This window comes from Polyodon spathula, chromosome 10, assembly GCF_017654505.1.
Source record: "Polyodon spathula isolate WHYD16114869_AA chromosome 10, ASM1765450v1, whole genome shotgun sequence".
Taxonomy (NCBI): Eukaryota; Metazoa; Chordata; class Actinopteri; order Acipenseriformes; family Polyodontidae; genus Polyodon; species Polyodon spathula.
Window position 1 is genome coordinate 33,901,365 of NC_054543.1, and position 18,909 is coordinate 33,920,273.

General features: G+C 36.8%; 1 protein-coding gene across 7 annotated transcripts in view; it reads left to right on the top strand.

Moving 5' to 3' along the window:
• The window catches only part of LOC121322164 (PTB domain-containing engulfment adapter protein 1-like), a 124,209-nt gene extending 114,903 nt beyond the window's left edge, over positions 1–9,306 (top strand). For 6 of the 7 annotated variants that reach the window (XM_041261733.1, XM_041261732.1, XM_041261730.1 and 3 more), the window contains 4 exons: positions 1,437–1,661; positions 2,233–2,371; positions 2,911–3,005; positions 7,546–9,306. In XM_041261733.1, the coding sequence (XP_041117667.1) occupies positions 1,437–1,661; positions 2,233–2,371; positions 2,911–3,005; positions 7,546–7,617 (531 nt within the window). In that variant the 3' untranslated portion in view covers positions 7,618–9,306. The remainder of the gene's footprint in view (positions 1–1,436; positions 1,662–2,232; positions 2,372–2,910; positions 3,006–7,545) is intronic. The other variant, XM_041261737.1, reaches the window with a different exon arrangement.
• The last annotated feature ends 9,603 nt before the right edge of the window (positions 9,307–18,909 follow it).

The window sequence follows — 18,909 nt, forward strand, 5'->3', positions numbered from 1 at the left end:
TCCATGGCTTAAGTAGAATCTAGGATGACACTCACTCTGTATCAAAGTGGTTTAGGTTCTTAAGCAGCAATGTCAATAGTAAGTGAAGAAAAAATAACATTTTAATAGCAGTCTGAGAGTTGATAAAAAGTAGTTTTGGTTCTTAAAGCATTATTGCATAAGTGATTGGACGACGTCCAGGCCTAGATTTCCAGAGAAAACAGCAGTGGGCCTAAGAATAAGCCTTGTGAAATTCAGTAATCAGAAAAAAAAGATTAGGCATTTAAAAAAATAACCAAACAAACAAACAAGCCAACAAGGTTATGTACATGAATGTTAAGCTGAGTTAATGAATTGAAGTAAATGAAGTAAATGAATGCAATGTTGCGAGTCTGCTATTAGAAGAACATCATTAGTAATACTGGTCAAGGTTGTTCTGTGAGTCTTACAAATTGAAAATTGTATACATTTATGGTACAATTTAACTCCTATTACAGAGGTACTGTGCTATATAATATAAAACATGTTTTTTAATATGTAGCTATGGAACACTAATGTGGCTCACCCATAGGACTGTGCCCCCCTCACATCTATTGTAACAAAAGAAACACATGGATAGCAGAAGAAAATGCTTGTCTAGCACACAATGTTTAGTTGCAGTTATACTCTGTGTATACTTTTACTTCACAAGATGTTTGTGAGAAAAAAAAAAGTGCATTCCTGAAAACTGTTAAAGCCCATCCTCCTGGCTACACACGCACCCCTGGACCTAGGCCCTGCACTTTTACAAAGGCTCCAGCGCTGGTAAGGAAGAGGTAGTGAAACTGTGGTTGCTTTGTTTTGGTTACCAAATAGTATCCTTTTCAACATTAGTTATATAAATACAGATGTTCATTTTTTTGAAGCTAGCCATATGAAAGAGTCGCTGGGGAAATTAATGAGTTCTCTTGTTCTCAATTGTATTGGCACCAATACATCTGCTTTTTTAGGTCTTTTTTAATGTGTGATGATTAATTAATTTCAATGAGGTTTGCATTTAGAATAAATGAATAGGTAAAAGCATAAATAAATAAAACATTGACGAGACAAGAGAGCAAAACTATTATTTTGTAGTTTTCTGGCATTATTGATATACTGCTTACAACTAGAAAACCAATTGACTAAACTGAATACAGTTGTGTTAGTTCCAAACCTATTAAATTACATTTTAAATTACAACTACTTTGTAGATATTGTTGTGGATAAAATTTTTCTGTGTGAAATTTAAATATGATATTATTAGGAGACTCTCAATAGAAATATTTGAAGACGTGGAATTTAATATTAAAAGTATTAATTAAGTAATTTTAAATACTAAAATAATGTACTTCCCTTAGATGTGTATACAGTGTTTGTTTGTTTGTTTGTTTGTTTGTTATAACATCTCAGAATTTCCTCTTTCTGTGGTTTCTTCACAGTTGCTGCACATAAATTCTGCTAACCAACAACACATGCTTGAAAGACCTTCGTCTCTCTTCTGGTGTCATAATATGATGTCCACTTCTTATTTAGAAATCTCTTCTATTACACTTACTCCAATGAGCTCTCCTGAATCCAACTTATCCACTGGGCTACTAACTCCACCTCCCTCTAAAAGCACTCAACCAAAAGCTGTCAGTGGATACAGTATTCCGAGGCCTCGTGTAATCCTGCAGTCCAGTAACTCTTGCCTGTGCTATTTGTCTGCTGTACGCACAGTTATTATGCGCTTGTGTATCCAACAACCATGTGGCACAAAAACTTTGATGCTGCCAGACGCAATGCAAATGGTATAAATGTATGTATATATCTACAATTTGGTATGTGCTTCTTGATGAAGATATAAAAATATAAAAATTAAACATTATGGTGGATAATAATTGTGTGGCTTGTTTGTTATCTTGCTCTGCCAGCATTTGGTTACTTGCATGTTTTGTCATGAGTTTGTGAAGGCATGTGCTTATTGTTTATTGTGGACAACCTTAATGTTTTTTAGTTCAAGTAATCTACACTTTACATTTATGCAACAAATGTGTTTGACTGCTGCTATTTTGATTTCTGGTTAATTCCCTATATGTTTTTATTCCAATCCTTTTAATTATGAGTACAGTGTGAGATGACTACTGCAATTGTTTTTTTGTTTTTTTTAATAAGAAGCCCATAGCAGCAATAGTGCTTAATTTGCAGTCTTTCCTGTTTTAAAGAAGATACTAAAAGACAAATGTCTCATTCCAGGCAGGCAGCATGACAGTTACGTCTCCACCTACAGACATCTTTGACATGGTTCCATTCTCACCAGTCTCGCCTGTGTCACCAGTACCAGCAAGCAATGGCACGCAGCCACCTGCTCTCCCTAGAAGATCTAATGAAACTGGTAAGTTCTGTGGTTCTTACTGTCATTTACACTAATTACAAAAAATAATTACATGCGCAGAAGGATCTGATAAATTATGTTTGACTTTCCTGGAGGTTGGGCACAATTATTTATTTAATTTTTACTGTGGAATTGGTTTGATCAAAAGTACACCCTGCAGGGCCACATCTGTTTTACAGCACTGAGAATTCCCCTGGATAACACCAACCACTTAAGTAGCTTCTTCATGAAATCCAGCTGTGGCGTCTCCTGGCAGGTTATAATGTAGCTTGATCAAATCGATCCCTGAGTGGATCTGATAGGTTCCAGATAGAAACCAAATGCTGTACATATTTGATCCATATAAGGATTAGCTCTTATATGGCCTGATATAAGTCTGAATAGTGTGGTACTGTAGTTCAGTACCGGGAAAAAAAAAAAAAAAAATATATATATATAAAAAAAAAATATATATAATTTTTTTTTTTTTTTTTAATTGAAAATGAATTGTAAACTAGCTTTAATCACCCTCTCTTTTTATTATTTCTGTCATCTTTTAGAAAAAGATCTTTTTGGAGCTGAACCGTTTGACCCCTTTATCTGTGGGGAATCAGACTTTCCACCAGACATCCAGTCCAAGCTGGATGAAATGCAGGTGACTACTTGATTGTATGTAATATAAACTGTTTCCATTTACATATAAATGCTTATATTACAAGCAGAAGACAGAGTCCACGCCTTTAAAGAAATGAAACACATGCTAAGACATACCTATTCTTCCTCTCTATCTACTGTAAGAAAATAAGAAAGTCTCATGTATTCCATCTGTTGTAAATAATGTTTTACAATGAAAGACACTTGGAGATGGGTTTTGACTGAATATGTTTTTGATGCTTTTCAAAGCAGCATTTATTTTGGAAAACAGAATGCTGTTATAAAAAACTGACTGGCAGTCTGTCAGAAATCCCATTGCAGCATGCAATTAATTTCTCTCAGCTCTGCTGGCTGTGAGAATGCCATCCTTCCATAACAGCCAGAATAGCACACTGAATCAGAACTGTTAGCTTATGTGCCTTTTATTCAGGGATTGAGTACATTTTAAATGCCTGATTGAGTGGGCAGAGGATGCGACCATCCTTATCTGCACAATGGGCTCTTGTTTAATAGTGATTCGGAAAAACTTGCAGATCTAGATCACTACAGATTTTACACAGTCACAATGACTGGGTTATTACAGTATTGTGGGCACTCATTAAAATAACACCAAAAAATGTAAGCCCTAAATACATTGTGTAAGAACATACCCAAATGGAGAAGAATGATGAGCAGCATATACTGTAAGGTACTGGTTGGTTGAATTGGTTTATGAATTGGTTTTTTGTCTTCTTTGCCTGGCAGCGTCAGAGATGGTTTGTACGTTATTTATGTTGTTTAGAACAATTCATTTAGAAAAAATATCTAAGCTTTTTCACATTTATAATGAACATAACTTGTTTTTTTCTTCTAGCACTGTTTCAGTGCATTGATATGTTTTGTTTGTTTGCACATAACATCTAAAGCATAGATTTTCATCTCATGAATTGTGTTTCAGTAAATGTAAATGTTAACCAATAAGTTATATTTACATCACTTTTACAAGAGGGACCGGCGTGAATTCATAAAGCACAATAATTTAGAACAGATTTATTTCATTTTTATTCCATTTGTTCCTTTAATAAAACTACACTGCTACAGTATATTACCTCTGTGAAACCTTCAGCCTATTTAATGATTAAGTATTCAGATAATACAGGATGTGTCTTGTTAGTCTTAAACAAGACAGAACTAGAATAGCATATCCATTTTCTTTTCTCTCTCCAGTGTTTCATTATTTGGCTCGAGCCTAAATCACTTGCAGCCAAGTAGCTTGTCTCAACAGCAGGGTTCTTCCCGGGCCTTTTCAGCCAGGCAAAGTGGTTGTCGCCGTCCGGCTGAAGAAACCTGATCCGCCCGTCTTGCTGATGCTACTGGATTGATTGCGCTTCTAGCAGACTAGATAATTTGCACGTCGCTGGGTGAAAAAAACAAATCTTGGAACAACATGACAGCTGTGTTACGTCTTGACACAACATTCAACCAATCAGAGAGTTGAAGGGGAGGGTTTTCTGTGGTAAGCACTTTGAGAGGCTAAAACGTTAAAAATGACTGCTAAAAAAATGACCAATTATTTTCATAGCAAAAACAGTGACAATGAATGCATGGTTTTCAAAATAAGCCGACGATCATTGCAGTACACTGCTCAATACTATATTTGCGCCGGCTACTTTATTCTAAAAATATTAAGATTATTTTCGGGTATTATCTTTCAGTCAATTTTTTGTGTCTTGCCATGGCAAGACACAAGACTTTTATTTAGTTTTTCCTTTTTGAAACAGTCCGGTGAACAGATATGGCTCATAATCGAACTATGAGCTTGGTAATGTTGGAATGTGTTACATAGAATACAAACCTGTTGCTGGGTTTGTTTTACAACATATAGAATAGTAGGAACTCTAATATTCTTGTTTGTTTGGTGAATCTCTTTATGCATATATTCACTTTATGCGTATGTATTCACAGGTTTGTGCCACAGAACAATTTAGTGAACAAAATGTTATTTATCATATAAGCAAACAAACAAACCAAAAATAAGCCATAGCTTAAAATTAGGTCACATGTTCTGTTGGGTTAATGTGGGACCATTTTTGTGTGATTTTTAAAAGCCAGCAAAAGTGCACATTTTTTATTTAAATGCTAGATATATAGACTGTATGTGGTCTGGTTTATTTTTGCTTATTAACAAACCTATTTTTATGCAACTTGCATAATCGGAAATAAAATGTCTCGATGCTGCTAAATGTACCTCCTGCAAGTGACTAATATGGGAGCTACATAAAATGATGAACTTCTTTTCAGGCGTGACGTGTTTTGAGGCGTGTGTTTTGACATGTTTCAAGGGTTAACCTTGCTTCTGATTGGTCAGTTTCATTCCAGTGTGGATGCAGCTTTATGATGGTGACCAAACGTGCGCGAGTACTGCTGTGTAAAAAAAAAAAATGGTTAAAATGAACAGCAGCATTCAAAAAATGTAGAACAGCGAAAAACAAGACATGCATTAACAAAATGCCCTGAAAACTAACAAAGAAAACAATTTAAATGAAGCAATAAGCTCAGTAATTAAGCTAAAAAGGAAATGAAAAGGTTCCTTTTTTTGTGTGCGTGTGTGTGTGAACTCCACTAACCCTGCGTTATCTTTCCCCAGTCAAATCGCAGAGTGCTTAAATAAGCACGGGAATTTACCATAATAGAAAACAGCAATGAAAAAGAAAATGTAGAACATAAAAAAAGCACAACCAGATATAGTCAACGAAAGACAACACATTATTCATATTCTTTGTTGTATTATATGTTTATGATAAGTCAAGTTTATTTTTCCGTTAAAAGTGCTCCCGGCTATAATGTTGTTGTGGCCGGCTGTACGGAATACCTGGGGAGAACCCTGAACAGTCAAAGGGAGGGGGGTGGGGCACTTTGTGTAATAAAATGCAATATTAAGTATAGGAAAACACCAAACTGGGGGAAAATAATTGTTCAGTCGTCCCAGTCGAATTTATACTGTACCATTATTACACTGTTTATTTATTAAGGCACATTTCAATGATATTATTCTTCCTGTTGTGGACATTGTTTAGAAATGAGAAATTACATACACAAAATACAGGAATTTACAGGAGACACTGTTTCATTTAACCTGTGTGTGTTAACACTTTCCTTCCATTACTGTGTCAACAATTAGGGCTTTACTGACCATAGGAGATTTTATTAAACATATCAGTTAAATAATATGTATACATTTAAAAAATATACATGATGTACATGCAAAAACAGCTTGTGAAAAAGATTTAAATAGAAAATAGAAAATATACTGAAAACAGATTTATTTTTTTTTTGTTTTGTTTTTGTTTTTTTTTTAAAGAGCATTTCACAGCATTGTGGAATAGCTTTGAATTGCTTCAAATGATTAGTCTTGGTTATCTCAGTAAAAATAAGAGGTTGGTGGAATCCTGGTGACTCCCCTGGTAGTGTAATATCAGCTTATCCCAGCCGGGTATATGTTGATCAGGTCAAACCCTTAGTCTATGTAAAGTTAGTTTTTACTATGTGCCATAATTAAAAGAGTAATAAGTAGTGTTTTTTAATGTGTTTTGTTTTTTGTTTTGTTTTATTAAATTGCAAGTGTTGTAGTATTTAAACTTTTGTTATCTCAAGCTTCAAAGTAACAGCATTGCTGGTTACTTATTTCTTAGAATTGGGCGTTTTTACTTTTTGTTGGTAAGGCGTGTGCAAAAGAATGTGTCTGTTTTGTTGAGGCTTATGAGTTTGAGTAAAAGCAGACGTGGAATGCTTACAGTTGTCAGCTGTGGCTAGTGCTACAATATATATGGTTCTTGAGCATGCATTATCACAGAGGGATCATTTTAAAGTTTGCACATGTTCTACAGTGTACAAGAAATGTTTATGTTTACACCAAGACATTTACTAATAGACTTATTTCAATGAAGTCATGGTTTAAGAAAGGATTGAAAGGCCAAATAAAATAAAGAACTCCAATATAATCAGGCCACAGGCAATTGGAAAAGAAGCAGTGTATACAAGCGCAAAATATTAACACATGGAAGATGCTGTGAATACATGACGGGGAATACCCGCAAATGAAGAGACCAGATCATCTGGAATGCTGGTGTCACAGGATGTGTTAGGGTCTGATGAGGGACTGCAAGAAAATAAAGCATCTGAATAAAGTTTTGATAAATGAGAGTTAAAGTTATGAGGCAAGTAGCAGCATGCAATACAATATTACTGTAGCTGAAATGAACAGTGTTTTAAATATTCACATCTTTAAACTGAAAACTCTGTATAAACACATGCTACAGCCTCTAATTCTGTTTGATTCCTGATGTATACAGTATGCCCCCCTCCCCATTCATTTTGTATTGAAAAGCTTTGCTCACAGCTTTCCCCACCCTGAGAAAGTCATTCATTGTTTCAACCTACAGATCAACGTTTTGGCTCAAAACTCACCCCTAGCAGCATCATTAAAACATTTGGCAGTTGTTCAGATTGAGAAACGAACCAGATGTTTTTGATTGTTAACTGATTTCTTTCTTGTTTTGCAGGAGGGGTTCACAATGGGACTAACACTGGAAGGCACTGTGTTTTTTCTTGACCCCCTAGACAGTCGCTGCTGATGCCAAGTAGACATTTTGTAGTACTCATCTTTCTAAAAATGTTATGTTTTGCAAGTGCACATTTTAATCTAGAGTTTAGATGCAACTTTGCATCTTGAAATTATAAATCTGTGTCAAACACTACACCTTCAAACTTGTACAGTAACAGTCTCACAAAATGTTTTATTGTAATCACTACTTTCAATGATTGAGCAAGCTATACATGCTCACAGTAACGGTCACCTCTGTAATTTAGTACGGAGGATACACTGGTTTCTTACACAGATTTTGTAGAGTCATTGTTCCACCATAAACAGGATTAGTCTGACCAAACTCAGAGCTTTAATTATATACAGTACCTGCCTTATGATAACAAAAGGAACTTGGCAGTAACAGGTTAGTTTACTTGTACTATCTTTCTGTTGCCATATGTTCAGCTTGCTTCTAAAAATCATTACTTTTAAAGGTTCTGGGCCATATTTACAAAACGTTAAGGATTGAACGATGAAAAGTGTTGCATGAATTGCAAACTCGATTTGATTAATCATAAAATAATCTTTAAATCTTTGTGAAAAAGGCCCAGTGTTGCTATAAGGATTTAGGTTGGTTTGATTGTTTTTTGTCAGGGGGGGGAGGCGGGGGAGGGGGCTTTCTATTGCTAATGTTTTTCCATATTGATGTTTGATGAACTGTAAATGTCTGTTGCTTTTTACGTTTCATATTACATTTGGTCTGAGTACCGTCTCATACCAGAAAGCACTTTTTAAATATCTTATGCATACAAAAAAAGCGCGCTCATCCTTTTGTGGAATATTTTACCTTTGTTGTCAAAGTCACTACAAGAAACCTTAACTGTCATTACTCCATAGTATAGTTTGGTATTTTTTATTTTCAAATAATAGTATTCTTCAAACTTGTCAATGTCTCAATATCCAAACAAATCAAAATATATACTTTTATTTCATAATTTAGAAAAACACAGCTGTCACTGCAGCTGATAGTGGTAGCCTAAAGAAAACCATGACTGTACACTTTGAGGGTATGGATGTTTAATTCTACACGCATTCCTTGGCATTCAATGAACTGCAGTTCAGTTTAATATTTGATAATTTACATGACAGACTTGCTGTTAATGTTTGGTGCATTTGTATTACTTTAATACCACCACTGTTAACTTTGCATTATTTTATGAGTTATGACTGGATTGAGGTCATCTGAATGTTTCGGTCCAAAGTAATGAGAATTTCTGCCTTTAAAAGCAAAATTGATATATGATGGCAGTATCAGACCATTAAGTACAGAAGCATATGTTAATACAAAAGAGCAACTGGACAGTGCACATGTATAAAACTATACCAATCTGGACCTTAGACCCAGACCCAAATACGAGGTTTGTGATGACCACTGTCAAGTTCTTAAGAATCCCAAATACTATGCGACCTGTAATATTGCCGCCACAGAGCTTCATTAAATACTCAATAGAAACCACAGGCAATTACAACATTTTAGCAGCTGTAATTGAATGTATGTTACCAGTATGTATTTAAGACTGAATTGGCACACATCCTGGCTTTATCCACATCACGAAAATTAATTGGCAAAACTATTAGTTGGCCAGGCCAGAAATGATTAAATAGATTTACTAAAACCCAGTTAAATAGCAATTGTTAAAGTAATCCTAAAATTAAATTTCTTGATTAAAAAAACAAATATTAACTTGTCTTCAGTTTTTACCATTATAATTCTGTTCAACATCTGAACATACAGTACAAAGTGCCAGTTTGTCTTAAAAGGTTTGTGCACTTGTAGTCAAATGCTTATATGCTTTTATAGTATATATATATATATATATATATATATATATATATATATATATATATATATATATATATATAAGTTCAAGTATAATGTTGTTTGTATTTTACAAAGCTTACTTTAATATAATTTACAAATGATCACAGTTTATATAGAACTGTGGACGTTCTTTAAAAAATCAATTAATTTTTTAAATTTATTTTGTTTTATTTTCTTTTATATACTAAGGCTATTTTAGTGGTCAAGAAGACATTGATTTTTTTTTTTTTTTTTTAAAAAAGCTCTGTATTTTTTATTGTATTTTGCAAATTCATTCGAATTAAAAGGAACAATTTTATCACAAATGAACTCACCGATGTGCTGAAATTAAGTATGATTAACTGCACAGTTTTCTTAAAACACGAATCCTTACCAATTATTTTTATAAGTCAATTTGTGAATGTTAATGCTGTTGATATGAACCGAACACACACTATGAAAAGTTGATGTCAGTGCATGTGAGCTCCAAAGTGGCAAGCACACAGTTCAATATGTGTTCCTTTGTAATAATCTGAAGTGTACGGATTACATTTTGCCTATTAAATCATTTTGTGAAAAAAAAAAAAATTCAATGGCTTGAAAATGTTCTTTTTTAGTATGCAAGGTCTGGGTGAGTACATAGACATTTCTGGTATTTAGGTGTCCATTGGATTAACCTATGCTCTATCTGGTGAGCAACAACAGCATCTTACAGCACTTGGAGATGCCTGGATTTCCTCAACCTGTTATCTGTGGTTCCCTTTCAAGTATGAAATGTAACCATTCCCGAGCATTTACCTCCTAAAGACATGAAACCTGAATAAGGTATAACAAAGCTGCTCAGCCGAGCCTGTGACGCACTCATGCCCGCCCCAAAGGGTACAAAAAACTATGCGCACAGATCTCTGCGCCATTTCTTATTTCAAGAACTGAGCTGGCAGGAGAGCCTGTTCCGTTTAAAAATACTGTTTCCTTTTGTTGCTAGCACCGTGATGGAAACTGATACAGCGAGCGGATGGTTTTTGCATTTTTCTTCAGTCTTCCACATCATTCACAATATTCCGGACCAATAAATATAAATATAATATTATTCTTTTATCTTAAAGCTTTTTTGTGAAGAATTGTGTTTTACATTAATCACTTTTCTAAGAAATGCAGGGTTTACGAAATATTCACAGTAGAAAGCTGTGTATCGGATTAATAGTAACAGGGGGTGCCATTTTAGAGACCTGCCAGACAGGTTATAAGAAGCTGAATTTCACAATACATTCAAATTTGAGAGGCAGACTGAACGGTGTGGGAGTTAAGTTTGAAAACCAGACAGATATACCAGAAACATGTGATGACCAGTTAAGATGGTTCACTGTTACCAAGGTAGTAGTTAGCTCGTTTTTTTTTCTTCTTTTTTGTAGATTGCTTATCATACTATAGAGGTTGTTTGTCTGAATTAACTTTGACAGTATTATGGGAAGAGTTGAGCCCCCAAAGTCAATATACTGAGGAATGTGGGCATTACCTTATGTGAAAGTCTGGTGACTCTAGATTATCATAAACTATGTCTGTTAAATAAGAAATTGTATCATTTTGGTGTACAGTCTCTATAAAACTTGACGGTTTAATTTAATGTTACAATTGTAACTTCAGCTACATCATATAAAAGTGCTGTTTTGTGTGGATGTAAATATATGTATACAGTGAAGAATCTTTAATTAAGACTACATAAACATGTTATTTCTTAAGTCTAATAAAGCAAAGAAACACTTTTTTCTGGTACAGAGCTTGACTTGCACAAACTGAAAGATGCATTAGCAGGGCTTTTCTGCTGGAAGTCACATCAAAGCCAAACACTACTCTTTTTTTATACAGTATAGGGCTCGAGACTTTGTACATCCAACCTTAAGGATGTATAAATCATATTTATTTCACAAACCAATCAAGCTAGCCAAATCTTTTTTTTTTTTCCTATTGCTATATAGTGTATAAATAATTTGACATGTGTTAATAAAAAAGGACACTGGCCATACATTTAAATCCACGACTGCCAGTCCAACACAGTTATACTTTGCATAAGCCAACTTTTCAGAAGTTCAAATGAATACCTTAATTGGACCTATAACTTGGATAGATTGTCATAAAGAGTTCAAACCCTTGAACAGGGCTCTGACAAAAGTGAAAGTGTTGTGTATTCATACATTGAGTTAGTCCATTCATATAGTTAGAATTTAATATATACAGTGTGTAATGGCCAGACATTAGGAAACATTTAGAAATACATTAATCTTCTTAACCTAAAAGCAGAAGGTTCCAGAATTCTTAATGAACCATGACACTGAAGTGGACAAGTAAGTATTTTCCATAAAGCGTATTTGAGGGAATACAGTATACTGTATATTGCAAAGTGCCTGAGTTTTGGATTTTGTCGAAGATGCACACAGGGGGGGGTATTTGTTATTTACAAATGTTGCCATTAAGTTAAGTCATGTTGGTAGTATAAATTTACATTCATGTATGAATTTGAATTTCTTTGTAGTTACTTCTCATGCCTTTGCATTTAAGGAGGTCAGAAAACACATTTATAGTGTCAGATGTCAGAATGTATTCAACTTCCCATTAACATTTTTTAAATAGACTGTAAGCGACAGAGGGTTTGCAGTTGTTAAAAAAGAAAAAAGTGGGAAACATCTGTAAGTAGCCTAAATGCTTTTCTCCATTGCTGTATGCTCCGATTATGTCAACGGAATGAAAGTCGTATATAAATAAGCCACGTAAACAAAGCAGAACATTTACCAAGTTATCAAAATTATACTTTGACGTAAAAAAAAAAAAAGAGTTTTACCCTGACTTACTTAACATAACCCCCTGCATGTGTGAGCTAATGCAGGAAGTCAAACCACTATCTACCTTGCATTGGTGACCCCATGCGGTTACATTTTCTAGAATGATTGTGAGTGGTGTTTGATAATATTATTCACATTCACGGTATTTGTTATAAAGAAATGAACGTTCAAGATATTGTTTTTGAGGGGCATGATAAATGTACAAGTAGTACTGTTATAGCATCGAGCCACAATCATATACCAATGAAAAGCCCTATAAAAAGTTGTTGACATGAATGCCAGTCACAGTACTTATTCTGATATTCCATAATGAGCTGTTAAATCCACATACATGTGTTGTATTATATATAATGCATTTCCACTAAACCTAATATGGTGTAAATGGTCTAGTAAAACATATAGAGTATTGAATGAAGGAAATGTTTGTTTATGGTAATGTTAGTGAAATTTATTTTTAGCACAGTACTGACACTGGGGTACAAACAGTGGTAACCCTTGTGTCACATTTAATAAAGAAACCAAAACAAAGCAATGCTAAAAATAAGTTTGTCACACAAAATGATGAGCACTAGTCCCAATAAAAGGAATGTCCTGCTCCAGGAATCTCCTACTTTACAGTAACCCTCTCTATACTGTTTTGGGATCCACATCCCCTAAGCTGACCTACTTATGTTCCATTTCTTCCGAAGTCCCAGCCTCCCAGTGACTCCAAGCCGTTCCGACGGTCCTGGCTTGGCAAGCGCCTTCACAGGCCCCATCTTGCAGTTCACGAAGCGTGAGCTGGGGGGTAGAGATAGGGCAGAAGAAGCAGAAGGGAGCAGTAAGTAGGACAGAGTGCCTGCTAGAAAGGACCAGACCTATGATAGAAGAGCAGGCGAGGCCCACTCTAGTAGCAGACCAGCGAAGCTGGACATGGAAGCTAGGATAGAAGGTGGTCACTGACTGAGGGCGGCGATGCCGACACAAGCCCAGGGGCGAAGGACCCAGCAACCGAAGACAGGATACAGAAAGTGGTCACTGACTGAGAGCGGCGATGCCGACACGAGCCCAGGGCCGAAGGACCTAGCAACCGAAAACGAGGGTTATGACTCGCGGAGCCGCCCCTCAGAGGAAGACGGTCCCGGAAGACCGGGACACGAAAGGAGATGGAGAGGTACCCAGCGTCTGAGACTTCTCTAAAGGGGCGCTCGTTAGACCCCCAATTGGCCGAGACTTTATGCTGCCTGGGACCTGAGATAAGAACAAGGCATAGAGGTTAGTATGGGACTTGAGCATGAGTAGCCACGTCCCAAATTGAGTATAGAACAGCCTTGAATGAGGCAAGATAAGCGCAGGAGCTGCGAAAGAACAGAGTGTGGCCGGTGGTCCGCTCTGACTCACGCGGTGAGAACCCCCCTGAAGGTCAAGGGAGGCTGAAGCCTGCCCTGAGGTCGGGGAAGTGATGATCACTTGCCCCCTAGAGACGACCAATGCGAAGGCATGTATGAGAAGGTGGAGGAGGGGAGGAGGAGGAAAACGAAACGCTAGACAGCAAAGGTGCAAGTGATCAGGGCTTAAATAGAAAATAGGTACTAATTGACAGGAAATTGGAAGCCCCCTGCTGCACGCCTCCTGAACTACGCAGGCTAACATTTAAAAGTTTCCGTGGTAGTCATTCCTGCAGAGCAGACGCTCCCCTTCCTTAACCCTTTGCGGTCCAATTTTCCTTTTCCAGTCCAATGTCAGACCCTGTCCGACATAATCAAAAAGATGTCAAGCACAGGTCTCTAGTCGTTTTTTTCTCCGGAAAAAGCAGAGAAAATCTTTCAATGGCTGAGAGAAGCCAAAAAAAGGTGGTGGTGGTGGTGGTGGTGGGGGGGGCATATCTGAGCAATACACATAGCCCCTGCACCACAGAGATAACACGGCCACAAACAAAGAAGATAGCTGCTTCCGCATCCAGTGCTCAGAGAATATCACAGACATTTGCAGAGCTTTTTGAGATGTTATAGTAAGAAAATAATGACTTTGATCGCATTATTGAGGAGTTTGGTTATAAAACGACTGATCAAGAGAGGATTTATCATTATGCACGTCTATAAAGAGGTATGTGAAAAATACAGTGAACAAGGGGTGGGGATTGGCTGGAGATGCTGTACTGATGTCCTTTTTGCCATGCAGTGCCTATTAAACCTGTTTTACTCTGAAAAAAAAATGTAAACAGCACGTGTAAAATAAACAGCACGTATGGAAATAAATTGGACCTGATGCACCTGACAAGTGCTGAATAAATTGACCACTAAGGGTTAATGTCAACAAACACACAGCGCCTGTCTGTGTGTCCGTGGCATTGCAATCACCCGCTGTGTGGCACAGACACTTCATGAGCTCTGCGCAGCATCCCCGGGCACGCCCCCTAGCCAATCCAGACCTCCCATCAGCTTTGCGCTGGGCGAGCCTCCCGCTCAGCTGGTCGCTTAGCAACGCATCACAGCTGATTTTGCCAAAGCACACACATCCACAGGAAGTATCCGTACTAACTACAGTACTAACATTATCAGTAATTTGAAATGGTTTTGCAAGCAAGTTTGTATTTTCTAACATTGAATCTAAGTCTAATGTGTTATTGTTTACAGCTACACAGTTCCTATGTTACAGTTTCTGTTTAGGGTTTGGATAAGCTACAGGGTTTGTCAACCCATTAGTAAGCATCAGTCATTATTTGGAATAACTATTGATTTTGGCTTTAGCCCACACTTTATCTCTTAGTACTTTGTTTATAGTTAAACTTTCTCAGACTATCAAGGTTGTGTATGTATGTAGATAAACGGAACTATCCTCAAAAAGCGTCAACCCAGTAGTTCATGTTTATTTTATTGCAACTGCTACCATACTGTTAGAGTATAGCACACACCATTGTATATACGCATGTGTGTTATATAAATCTACTCATAATGCAAAAGCTGTGCAATATATTAGTTATAGTTTTTAATGCCATTGTATTTTGCTAGGGTAACATACATGTCCATGTTACATACGTCTGTGAATTAGACACAGGGTGCACATTATATTCAGAATATTATGGTACATAGGTATTTTGCACTGTAGCGCCAATTTATCAGCAATTGTATATATTAGAGAAGTACAAAAAAACTAATATCTTGGCAACACTTCAAAGCAAGCATGAGTGGGCCCGCTTGAAACAACCTTGCCAACCACTTAAATTCAGCATAAATCTGCACATATTAACTAGTGTCAACATCTATCAATCCTTACATTTAACTTAATGTAGCATGGATATAAAGTAAATATCATACCTTTCTAAGATTTGTCAGCATGAAACAGAAATGTGAGACTGTCAAAGTGAGGGTCGAGGGAAAAAAAATATAATACGTTTACAACACTTGCACAACACTGTCTAGAGTGCTGACTTTGCAGAAAGAAAAATTGCTACAGTATGTTTTGCTAAATGACTCATGCTACTGTGGTAATCCAAACCACAATAATTCCTAATGCAGGTTTCTAACAATTCTAAAATATAAAGACTGCTTTTCTGCTACATATGTAGCCTAACTAAACAAAACCTGTATAGCTAACCAAAAACAGCAGCAGTGGAAGAGCTGCACAACCTCTATTCCATTTGCATTTGCAATCATAGCATGTCAAAAATAAAAACCTGCTGGTGCTCTAGCAGAAGCAGATTCTATTCAGTGAAGATCTTTGTAATGAGATGTATTATTCCGACCATATGAAGTGAAACCAAAGAAAAGAAATTCAGATTTGATGTAGAACATCCAATCATTGTCCAGCCTGGCTGATCTAAATAAAATGAGTTGAAAATGAATGCATTTTGGGAGCAATCAGTCGACTGAGTGCACTTACTATTCAATGGTGTTCAGTAAAATCGACTATCTAGTGGGAGTTTAACTCTATTCCAGAACAAAAAAAAAAAAGTTTTAAGTGGGAAGCATGGAAACTATGCTATATCATTACGAGATTGCTCTCAGCCTTTTTCAAGTGCAAGTTGTTGAATTGACTGGAATATGAATAGAGAAAAGCTGCAAAAGTATACTAGCCGACAAAGCAGAAAGCTGAGAGATTTGTATCATAATGGAGTGTTTTGAGAGGAGGCAGATTTTCCTGTATTGGCCATAGTTCAGTTTGCGTAAAGGTCATGGGAGATTAGGTTAATAGCCATGAGGAGTTTATTACATGGAGTAACTATATATTTTTCAGTCTACAGAGGAATATTAGTTGTAAAAGCAAACAGGGTTTTAAAAGGAACCACAAGGGTTAGTGCCATTGACTTCCCTCCTCTCCTCTCTCTCTACTGGATAATAATAATTTATAGTAGGCTTGTTAGACCTAAGAACAGCAAAAGACTAGTAACATCTTGCTGGAAGGATTACCAAGGCCAGCGTCAAGGGGGCTGCGAGGGATACGACTGCACCCGGGCCCATACCAAAGATATTCTATAATAACTTTGCCCATACCAATTTTTTTTTCCATTATTTCTCCACAGTTGTGGTGATAAGTACATAACGTACGGTATATCGAATATGCCATCAAAACACTTGTTGGGTTGTTCAAAGCGAAAAAGAGCAGAACAGGAAATTTCCCAAAAAGAAGCAGAAAATGCTAAAAAAAAAAAAAAAAAAAAAAAAGTGTACAGTAAATGGTTTAAAAGTGGGCTGCAACAGCAGATGGAAGTATAGTGCGGTAGTGGAACTGCCAACCTCCTCGCACGAGAAACAAATATCAGTTGAGCCAGAGGAAAGACATGAATCAGAGACATCGGATTGGAAATGTACAACAGCAGCAAATACAAGCTACTGAATGATGTATTGTGAACCCGGGCCCAAGGTCAGTTATACATCAGTAATGGAAAGAATTGTATGCTATTATAAACAAACTAAACAAATTGTGTGACTTTTTAATTTTAATATAATTCTAAAGTCACATTAGCTTTAGAGGACATCTACCATAGAATAACGCTATTAGAAACTGGTTAATGGTGGCCTTTTATTAAAAAAAAATATTTATCTGCCTATGGCAGAGCACAGCTCTGCTCTTTAGAAATTGGCAGGGATGGGGTTAAATTCCCCTACCTGCCTTGGTTCATTGTGTTCAGGTGGCTGGGGTTGATTAGATGATTAGTTTAATTAACGATCAATCAGCGCCCAGCCACCTGACATAAAAGGAGGCCTCTGCTTTTCATTTAGCAGGTTGGAAGCAGGTTGGTGTTTTGGATCCAGTGAAGGCATTGCCCAGCCTGGAAACCTTTATTTTTGTGAGAGTATTTTTTCTTTATTTTGTTTATTTTGTGTTTAAATGGCTTTGTTTTGGCCCTTGTACCCTTTCATTTTTGTGTTTATAATAAAATAGTTATTTTTTTGAACTCCAGACTGTCTCTGGGCCTCTATCCACTCACCAGCCTGCCACACTGCCCTTTTAATGTTTTGCTTTCTGTCCATTTTTTTTTTTTTTTTTTTTTTAAGCTAGATGTTCTATCAGAATGTGCCGTGGTTCACCACTGTGTGTTAGCTCCTTGCAATGTAGCTACAGGTTTGGCGAATGAAAGTCATGAGGTTTCTTCGTTTTTATTTGGAATGACACAAATAATGTTAGTGTTGTACATAGAGAAGTCATAATGAATGAGTTCCACTGTAACACTGTGTCACAAAGACAACTGGAGTGGGGGACGTCAGACCAGAAATAGGAACCAGGAAATAAACAACAGAGGTGTGGAGTTTTGGGGAAGCTGAGCACTTGCTTGAGCTCAGCATTTAATTAACAGAACAGTAAATAAAAAGGTTTTAACAAACAAAAACACAGGACATGGCACTCGTCGCCAAAACAAAAAGACAAACAAAATGGACTGTACAGAAAAAAAACACAGTGAGCTTCTATTTTTAGCTACTATTATTATGATAACAATTATTGCTTCCCTCTCCAATCCCGTTCTCCACTCACCGAACACACAACCCCGAGTGAGTGAAAACATGCAGCTTTTATGCAGCTGTACCAAGACTCGATTACTAATCAATCATTCAGTTGGAGTCGCGGTACAACTGCACGTGAATTAATAAAGTGCAATTCCCTGTGCTCAGATATTACTTTTTACTTGCACATGAAGTGCTGTTCAATCCTCGTGCCTAAATACAAATATACATTTTAAACACTTGTGTTACACAGACCCGTTTATATCCTGTGTACCAATGACTATACACCAACATTAACACACAATATACAACACAAAATACACATGGGCGGGCACTTTGCCTCACACTGATGAAACATATCTTTTGTATTGTATTTCGAGAAGTCTTTCTATAGCTTCCTGTGACAGAAATACAATGAGTTCTGGTGATAAATTTTCCTCCCGACCTGTGAGGGCGCTAAAGAACGGAAGGAGAAGTATCTGGAAGGGATGGCCTGACAGTTTGTTTCCGGGACCGGGAAGTGGGTCAGCCTGGAAAGAAGCGAGACTCTGTTGTAAGACCGCATTGACCTGAAAGGTAAACGAGGGGCAGCTGCAAGTAATAAGGCAGCTGCAATCGTTTACCTAGATATCATGCGGGATTACATATAGGGGCCAGGGTAACTCTGATCTTTTCTTTCGTTTGGGTTAAAGCTAGGAGAGAAGGACAGAGAGGAGCTCTCA